Source organism: Coregonus clupeaformis, unplaced genomic scaffold (assembly GCF_020615455.1).
Source record: "Coregonus clupeaformis isolate EN_2021a unplaced genomic scaffold, ASM2061545v1 scaf0139, whole genome shotgun sequence".
NCBI lineage: Eukaryota > Metazoa > Chordata > Actinopteri > Salmoniformes > Salmonidae > Coregonus > Coregonus clupeaformis.
Genome location: NW_025533594.1, coordinates 312,501 through 322,643, shown reverse-complemented (window position 1 = coordinate 322,643; position 10,143 = coordinate 312,501). Strand labels below are relative to the sequence as shown.

Genomic DNA, 10,143 nt, shown 5'->3' with positions numbered 1-10,143 from the left:
TCTTTTTATTTCAATGTAAAAACATACAAATACAAATGCATTTTGTCAAGGCAAGTAGTACATTTTACAAAAAGGGATATTTCAAACATGGATACCTCTTAAAAACAGAACCCCCTTACCCACGGGAGAAAAACAACAATATCATCATAAAACAGTCAACTACGAAGCTCTTCACTCTATGTAGCCTAGCGGTTAAGCGTGTTGGGCCAGTAACTGAAAGGTTGCTGGTTCGATTCCGTGAACAGACTAAATGAAAAATCTGTTGATGTGCCCTTGAGCAAGGCATTTGCTAAATGACTAAAATATAAATATATGTAAATTAAGAATATATACTTTTCTCAGTGTAATTCCACCTTAGATTTCATCCTGTATGTATAGTTCCTTAAACAGCAGTGCAGAGAAAGTACCAGGCTGCGTTTACACAGGCAGCCCACTTCTGATTATTTTGCCACCAATTGGTATTTGACCAAGAAGATCAGATATTTTGCCACTTATTGGGCGAAAGATCAGGATTGGGCTGCCTGTGTAAACTCAGCCAGAGAAGCCTATTTCTCACAGATCCAATGAATTGCCCTGAGACACTCAACATCCCACCATATTCTTTGGCTGATAAGAAGTAAGAAATAAACCCACAGTTCTCCACTCCACCCCCATTAGGTTCTCCACTCTCCCAATACCTGCAGTAGAAACAACACAGAGTTAGACTGACCACTCTCTCAGAACCTAGACTATGAACAACACAGAGAATCAGTCCTACTTCTTACACTGTGGTCAGCGTTATTAGAGCAGTAGTCTCTTACCTTGTGGTGGTCAGTGTTATTATAGAGCAGTAGTCTCTTACCTTGGGGTGGTCAGTGTTATTAGAGCAGTAGTCTCTTACCTTGGGGTGGTCAGTGTTATTATAGAGCAGTAGTCTCTTACCTTGGGGTGGTCAGTGTTATTATAGAGCAGTAGTCTCTTACCTTGGGGTGGTCAGTGTTATTATAGAGCAGTAGTCTCTTGCCTTGGGATGGTCAGTGTTATTAGAGCAGTAGTCTCTTACCTTGGGGTGGTCAGTGTTATTATAGAGCAGTAGTCTCTTACCTTGGGGTGGTCAGTGTTATTATAGAGCAGTAATCTCTTACCTTGGGGTGGTCAGTGTTATTATAGAGCAGTAGTCTCTTACCTTGGGGTGGTCAGTGTTATTATAGAGCAGTAGTCTCTTACCTTGGGGTGGTCAGTGTTATTATAGAGCAGTAGTCTCTTACCTTGGGGTGGTCAGTGTTATTAGAGCAGTAGTCTCTTACCTTGGGGTGTCAGTGTTATTAGAGCAGTAGTCTCTTACCTTGGGGTGGGCAGTGTTATTATAGAGCAGTAGTCTCTTACCTTGGGGTGGTCAGTGTTATTTACATTTACATTTACGTCATTTAGCAGACGCTCTTATCCAGAGCGACTTACAGTTAGTATTAGAGCAGTAGTCTCTTACCTTGGGGTGGTCAGTGTTATTAGAGCAGTAGTCTCTTACCTTGGGGTGGGCAGTGTTATTATAGAGCAGTAGTCTCTTACCTTGGGGTGGTCAGTGTTATTATAGAGCAGTAGTCTCTTACCTTGGGGTGGTCAGTGGGGTGCCGTCCACCCATTTCCAGGTCCCCTCAGTAACAGAGTCAGTCAGACCAATACAGGTCCATCCATTTGGTTTCAACCCAAATATAAATATTTGTTGTTGTGGCACAGAAAACAACATTGTTAAAGAGATTGAATGGGATCTTAAGCACTTACAAATTCATAACATATTGTACTAATTCGTAACATATCATATGAATTGGGGGCAGGACGTAACATATCATACAAAATGGATACCACATTTTGGAGACTTGTTTTGGCTGCTGAGCGCTACCTTCAAAACTACTGGCTGAAATGATACCAAACCTTTATAATGCATATTTAATATGTCTGCGGCAAGTATCCTAGTGGTTAAGAGTGTTGGGCCAGTAACCCAAAGGTTGTTGCTTTGAATCAATGAGCCGACTAGGTGAAAAATATGTTGATGTGCCCTCGAGCAAGGCACTTAACCCTAATTGCTTCTGTAATTCGCTCTGGATAAGAGCATCTGCTAAATGACTAAAACGTAAATGTCTCTTTCTTTCACCTGTTCCTCTCTGCTGTTTATGATCACCAGGTCTGCTCCTCTCTCCAGACAGTCCTCTCTGCTGTTTATGATCACCAGGTCTGCTCCTCTCTCCTGACAGTCCTCTCTGCTGTTTATGATCACCAGGTCTGCTCCTCTCTCCAGACAGTCCTCTCTGCTGTTTATGATCACCAGGTCTGCTCCTCTCTCCAGACAGTCCTCTCTGCTCTGCTTCCAGGTTTTAGTCTCTGTAGACAGGAAGTACCAACTGGATTCAAACTTCTGACAATATGAGTGAAATAGTTTTGCTTCCAAAAAATAGTAAATAAGTATGTTAAAAATCTGTTTTGTGTGTTGGAATGGTGTGAGCGTACCCCAACAACAGAATGGGGCGTATACCGGTCATAGAAATATTCATGTGAGTAGATCGCTGATTGGCCAGCTCATCCTCAGGAGGATGACATCATTCTCTCTGAATAAATAGCAAGCATTTTTTAAACAGTCTGTTTGATGTGGAGGTTTTGAAAATGTTTCTCCAATTTATACTTTGGCCACAAATACGAGTATAGGATGAGTCAACAACATTATTTGGGTATGAGTTAATAGAATATAAACTTTTAAAAGTGAGATTTTTTACTGGATGGGTGTTCATTTTTTGGTTTCTAACATTTCTTTGTTAGCAAAAGCCACACGAGTGGAAACCAATGGAGGAGCGAAGCTGCACAGATATTCCATGGCTCATCATATTAACAATGTTCTGTATGGGAATGGTTAGTTTGCTGTCAGTGGAGGCTGGTGGGATGAGCTATATGAGGAGGAGCTGATTATAATGGCTGGAAAGGAATTGATGTCCTGCTTCCTGCCTCTCTATTGGACAGTTGGTCTGTCAATCAAGACGTGAAGGCTAATGAGAGATTGCTATTGGTGCTTGATAACCATTACAGGTAAGCTCACTCATCAGTAAATATCAAGACCAATGCATCATGTCATGTGTTATTTTAATTTCTTTACACATTTCCACCAAAAATTAGCTGTATTTTGATTCCTTTCCTGCACACGTATACAGTCAGCCTATTCCTTCGTACTGCATGTTTGACAAGTAGGTCTTAACTGATAGGGGGTTTAAAAACCACTCGGACACACTAAATAGTGCGCGTGTACTGTCTCTCTGCGGGTGTGCATGGAGGAAGCTGAAGCGTTGGACTGACGGTTCAGAGATCTTTGCCGCCATCTAGTGGTGGAAAACGGAACAACGACACTGCAGAGACAGCACTTCCTGCTACAACATACTGTATAACCAGGGGTGCACATAACTTTTTCAGTGAGTTACTCAGGTGAGTACCAGCAGATGGTGTCTGGTACTCACCCCATATGTAGCGTGGTCTTAATAAGTGCAGTCTTCCTCACTGTCCTCCTCAGTGCGGCCATCACTGTCCTCCTCAGTGCGGCCACCACTGTCCTCCTCAGTGCCACCACCACTGTCCTCTGCTTCAGCTTCCTGCATGGCAGATGATGAAGATGCTGCAGATGCACCTCTCTGTCCGTGGTTGAGCCTCCGATTAGCTGTCTCCATCCACAGGTCAACAGCAGGCTTTGGGTCAAATGTCTCTGTGGTCTGCTTTGACAGGTGAATGTGCATCAGTGCTGAGAGACGAGCATGTGACAGACGAGATCTGTACTTGGTTTTTATTATGTTGAGATGTGAGAATCCCCTCTCACAAGCTGCACTGCTTAAAGGCAGTGTAAGAGACAGCTTAACCACCTTGTTGATGTTGGAGTAAGCATCTGGGTTACTTGTATTTACTATTTGGACCAAGTCATACACAGAAGAGGCTCCCAGGCGTTTTCCTGCCTGCTTTAAGCACATCAATTCTGTCACAGTGGTATCTTTGTCAAGTTGCAAGGTGGCCTCATATTTCTTGAGAATGCTGCAAACTGTTGTGTTTCCAAAACTGTGGAGGTCTTGCATTTCCTGAGGCCATGTTGAAGGATCAAATACTAAGAAATGATCACATGACTTGAGGGAGTCATATCTGATTTCAAACTCTTCAATTAACCCCCTGAGTATTGTCTCTGTCAGCATCAGCATTGGAAACAGTGTGTGCCCTATGGCTTTCACCATCAAGCAGAAGTGTGAACTGTCCAATGGCCACCATGAGTTCATCCTTACATTCTCCAATGGTCAGCTTTTCCTTCTGAAACCTAATGGATGTGGTGTTCAAAATGTTGCAAATGTCAAGCATGTTTGACAGAAAGCACTGAAAACGCTCTGTGCAGATATGCTGCAAGTCACTGTTATCACTTGTAACCAGTTGCATTTTAATGGCTGGCAATAGTCTTGATATTTTTTACAGTGTTTCATGCCTCCATGCAGACCATCTGATATTATGAAACTTACCCAGTTTCACAAAGGAGATCCCATTTTCTTCACATAGCTTATTCAGTGCAGCAGTTTTTTTTGCTCCACCTTTTTGTAAATAAAACTGCAGCAGCTTGACCACAGAGCGATTAAATGTCTCACAGTAAGGAACGTTGCGATCAGCTGACTTAGCGCAATTCTCCAGTGTGTGTGCGAAGCACAGAATGTGCACAAGGGAGTCTCCAACCACAGCAAGTTGCCGGAGTTTTGGCACAACGCCGTTGTAGATACCTACGTTGACAGCAGCCCCGTCTGCGCACACAGCGACCAACTTTGTTGTCCAGTCATCCAAGCCTGTGTCCTGGAAAAGTCTCACAAGTCCGTCTGTTATGGCCTGTGCGGTTCGGTCAGCACCCAATTCAATCAGTCCAATAAAGTCCGAAGTAAACTCTCCGTTGCTGGACACAGACACACTGTAAACGATTTCCTGCTCAGTTTTTGTGATGTCCTCAGATCCATCAAAAAGCAGCCCCCAAAATTCAGCAGACTGCAACTTGGCTCGTAACTCCCCGCTGATGGTGTGAGCGATGCTCTGCATGATTCGTGTGCCCTCTTCACGTGAATGATATGCACCTCCGACATTTACTCCTAGCCGCTTCAGTAAAGGAACATCCTCAGAATAGGATGACATGGGGGCAGGTAGCTTAGTGGTTAAGAGCGTTGTGCCAGTAACCGAAAGGTCGCTGGTCTAATCCCCGAGCCGACTAGGTGAAAAATCTGTCGATGTGCCCTTGAGCAAGGCACTTAACCCTACTTGCTCCTGTAAGTCGCTCTGGATAAGAGCGTCTGCTAAATGACTAAAATAAATAAATAATAATAAATAATGGGACGTGCGTGTTTAGCTTTATGGAAGGCGAGGAGAAAAATATTAAACAGAGCTTGCCGCTGTTCTTCATTCAGCTTGTCTCGCTATCTGGCAAGTGGGCGACTGGACATTTATTCTCGGCTAGCTTATTTAGCAATGGCTTGCGCTACATTCCTGTGCTCCTTGCTCTTTTCATGTTTGTCAAATAAAGGATGGTTGAAATTCTTTGAGCCTTTATAAAATGCACCTGTTTTGTCTGCTAGATGTGGATTTGAGTGGCAAATCTTGCACCACATTTCAATGCGCTCATCGTTAGCTTCAAGCCACTGCACATCTTGGAGCCACTTTTTCCGAAAAAAGTATTTTCTTCGGCTCTGGCTCCAGTTGGCGTTTCTTTGTAGGTGGCGAAACGCCAAAGAAGCTGCTTAATGTCTGTTGCTTTTTGGACATCCCTGACAGTAGTTGACAAGCAACATGTCATGTGTAAGGTTAGATAAGAAGATCGGTCAAGTACGCAAAGGCGCGTAGTAACACAAGTGGCATTACGCATTCCTGATTTTTGTCGCGCTTGCGTACCTGCGTACCAGTTATGTGCACCCCTGTGTATAACAACAATGTAATGTAATTGTATCACTGTGTAGTTTCATCAGATAGGACAGTTTTCATTGTGATTGTGAACTAACATATCGGATTGTATGGGGTCACCAACGGAAATTCCGGATAACTTTCATACAAGAAACCTAATGTAATACAACATATTTGATTGTATTTTTCTTCACGATGTTTTCGTTATCACAGTGATGTTTAAAAACAGTTTATAGACAGCTTGTCTGAGAATTCCATACAAACAGTGGGTCTGACATAACACCACCAGCTAGCAGAGGTGAATTTTATTACAGCACCCCCGTTGCATTCTGGGAGAGTTGATAGAGGCTGAGCAGTGGAGCTGATCTTTTTTAGTAGGACGGCAATTTCTGGCACCCGAGATCTCATGTCCAAATAGGCTAGTCTTCCGATATCGGTAGTAATGGCGATGACACGGTTCGAAAAGTTCCTGGCCTCGCTGCTGCGCGGGGCGGTCGGGATGCTGTTCGCCGTCTTCCAGCTACTCGCGCCGCGGCGGGGAGCCGACAGGTCCGCGACGAGGCTCCCACCAATCACCAACCCACTTCTGAGGGTCCCAGCGATGCGTCTCGCCCGCATGATTCGACGGAGAGAGGCAGGTGAACTTTATTAAAGTGTTGTTTGATAGGTAAATGCAACCCGGTAGATCATGACATAACGTGTATTCATATAGATAGGCCCTAGATAAATTAAGAACAGCCAGTTACTTGTTTTATTATGCATCGCAGCTCGGAATGTTTAGGGAAGAGAAAGATGCTGCAAGGTGACTCGGTGGTACTGACGAATGCTGGGATATGTAGGCTAGTAATAACTTTACGACAGTAGTTTACTGACATAGTAGTTTACTGTATTTAGTACCTAATAGTACTTGTATTACTCTGGGCCTACTTGAATAAAGTAGGCTATTGAATTAGTGTTTCATATAAAATACATTGAAGTTGGTTGTATTTTCAAACACATCCTGTCACATCACAGAGGATATACTGTAGTTTGCATCCCAAATGGTCCCCTATTCCATACAGGTCTCTGTTCAAAAGCAGTGCACTACATACGGAATAGGGTGCCATTTGGGACAGACCCATAGTGTGGCTTTTGATGGTTGAGCCGGGCTCCCTGTTGAGAGGGATTTACTTCTAGAACTTAAACAATAGTGGCAGGGGGCCACGTAGAGCCACCGGAGGGGACTTTACTTTACCTGTACAAAGGTCACTGTTGTCAGAGCAGCCTGCATCCCAAATGGCACCCGATTCCCTATATAGTGCACTACTTTTGACCGGGGCCCATAGGGTTCTGGTTGAAAGTCGTGCACTATAAAGGGCATAGGGTACCATTTTGGGATACAGTGAGAATCATTAGGAACTCTTTCCCCTACTCCCATTCTCTCTCTACTTTGTACAGTGCTTTGAGCATCTGGAAAATGTCACTATGCATCCTGTCAATTGCACCCTCTCAGAATAGCTTTACAGTGTTTACAGAGTGTGAGAATAGACATCTTCATCCTAAATATTCACATCTGTGCTTCTCGTTTCTTGTTTGGATTGATAATGGTTGTATCCCAAATGGTATCCTATTCCCTATGTAATGCACTACTTTTGGTCAAAGGTAGTGCACTAACAGGGAATAGGGTGTCATTTGGGACACAGGGCATATCTTGATGAATGCTACTGTAATTGATGTAATTGTTCTCTCAGGTAACCAGTGTGGAGGTAGTACAGGCCTACATAGACCGCATCCAACAGATTAACCCTCTCATCAATGCCATGGTCAAGGACAGGTGAGAGAGACTGTGAGTGAGTGAGTGAGTGAGTGAGTGAGTGAGAGAGACCTCCCATCCTCCATCTATCTCTTACCTCCTGTTCTCTTTCCGTCCCTTCTACCACCCCTCTCTACTCTCTGCCACCATCCCCCTCTCCTCCCTCCACCTATCTCTCTCAGGTTTTCCTTGGCCCTGCAGGAGGCAGCCCAGGTGGATAAGCTGATAGAGGAGGAGACAGGAGGAGAGGATGTTCTGGAGGACAGGCTTCCTCTACTGGGGGTCCCTTTCACTGTCAAAGAGGCATTCTCCCTCCAGGGTAGGCTGCTAATGCTACTTCTTCTAATGTTGATTAGAATAGAATAGAGTAACTTTATTCCTATATACCCTGTTACTCTGGTAAATAGGGTCACTGCCCTGACCTGCAGCAGTACTGCTATCAGTTGTATTTCAATATTTGATACAACGTTTGGTGCTAAAGTATGGAGTCTTGCATCCAGGATTGGCTGCTAATGCTACTTATACTGAGGATAATATGATCAACATGGTCAATACCATGACCTATAGTTGTGCCTGTGCTGCAATCAATGTTATTTCCCCACTGGTTGTCCTTGATGCAAAGTTTGTTGCTAAAGTCTATCTGTCGCTGTGCCATTCACTATTGAACTGAACTACTACAGTTGAAATAGAAGCCTTGTTTGTTCTAATACCTTGTTTACTGTCACCATCCCTCTCCCATTTCCCTCTCTCTCTTTCTCTCTCTGTCTGTCTGTCTCTCTCTCTCTCTCTCTCTCTCTCTCTCTCTCTCTCTCTCTCTCTCTCTCTCTCTCTCTCTCTCTCTCTCTCTCTCTCATGCTCTCTCTTTCCCCTCTTCCTCTCTCTCTCTGTCTGTCTGTCTGTCTCTCTCTCTCTCTCTCTCTCTCTCTCTCTCTCTCATGCTCTCTCTTTCCCCTCTTCCTCTCTCTGTCGCTCTCTCTCTCTCATGCTCTCTCTTTCCCCTCTTCTTCTCTCTGTCTGTCTGTCTGTCTCTCTCTCTCTCTCTCTCTCTCTCTTTCCCCTCTTCCTCTCTCTGTCTCTCTCTCTCTCTCATGCTCTCTCTTTCCCCTCTTCCTCTCTCTGTCTGTCTCTCTCTCTCTCTCTCCTCTCCCTCTCTCTCTCTCTCTCTCTCTCTCTCTCTCTCTCTCTCTCTCATGCTCTCTCTTTCCTCTCTCTCTCTCTCTCTCTCTCTCTCTCTCTCTCTCTCTCTCTCTCTCTCTCTCTCTCTCTCTCTCATGCTCTCTCTTTCCCCTCTTCCTCTCTCTGTCTGTCTGTCTGTCTCTCTCTCTCTCTCTCTCTCTCTCTCTCTCTCTCTCTCTCTCTCTCTCTCTCTCTCTCTCTTTCCCCTCTTCCTCTCTCTGTCTCTCTCTCTCTCTCATGCTCTCTCTTTCCCCTCTTCCTCTCTCTGTCTGTCTCTCTCTCTCTCTCTCTCCTCTTCCTCTCTCTCTCTCTCTCTCTCTCTCTCTCTCTCTCTCTCTCTCTCTCTCTCTCTCTCTCTCTCTCTCTCTCTCTCTCTCTCCTGCTCTCTCTTTCTCTCTCTCTCTCTCTCTCTCTCTCTCTCTCTCTCTCTCTCTCTCTCTCTCTCTCTCTCTCTCTCTCCAGGTATGCCTAACTCCACAGGGCTGGTGTCACGGCGGGGGTGATTTCGGCAACGGACGCGCCCCGGTGGCTCTGCTGAAGAGGGCAGGGGCCATTCCTCTGGGGGTGACTAACTGTAGTGAGCTCTGCATGTGGCTTGAATCCCATAACCGCCTGTATGGAATCACCAACAACCCATACGACCTGGAGAGAATACCAGGGGGAAGCTCCGGTTAGTTACATCACTGTCAATCTAGAATGGAATAGAATGGATGGAATCCAATGCAATGGAGTGGCAATAGAATGTTTGGAATACAATGGAATAGAATGGGAATAGAATGTTTGGAATATGATGGAATAGAATGGGAATAGAATGTTTGGAATATGATGGAATAGAATGGGAATGGAATGTTTGGAATACGATGGAATGAAATAGGAGTAGACAATAGAATGATACCTTTACTGTCAACCTTGAATATATTGTTGTACGTCAGTGTGACTCAAAGTGCTACTGCCATCTTGTATGACCTTTATCTCTCTGTTTGTCTCTCTCAGGAGGGGAGGGCAGTATTTTGGGGGGCGGCGGTTCAGTGATAGGGGTTGGCTCAGATGTTGGGGGCAGTATTCGCATCCCAGCATTCTTCAACGGCATCTTCGGCCACAAGCCCACATCAGGTGAGGCCCTCAAGTCTGACACTTGTTGTGTTCGTGGAGGTTTGTATCTATCCCTCTTTTAGAGAGACACATCCTGTGTGTGTGTGTGTGTGTGTGTGTGACACTGACACCAGCCTGCTGTCTCTGTGTTGTATGTAACGAGGGCC

At 44.8% G+C, this 10,143-nt stretch overlaps 1 protein-coding gene across 1 annotated transcript in view; it reads left to right on the top strand.

The window, feature by feature from the left end:
• The first annotated feature begins 6,087 nt into the window (after positions 1-6,087).
• LOC123483499 (fatty-acid amide hydrolase 2-A-like) overlaps positions 6,088-10,143 on the top strand; it is an 8,877-nt gene continuing 4,821 nt past the window's right edge. The window contains 6 exon segments of the mRNA XM_045213686.1: positions 6,088-6,550; positions 7,647-7,729; positions 7,891-8,027; positions 9,347-9,384; positions 9,386-9,554; positions 9,878-9,997. Coding sequence (XP_045069621.1) covers positions 6,359-6,550; positions 7,647-7,729; positions 7,891-8,027; positions 9,347-9,384; positions 9,386-9,554; positions 9,878-9,997 — 739 coding nt within the window. The 5' untranslated portion in view covers positions 6,088-6,358.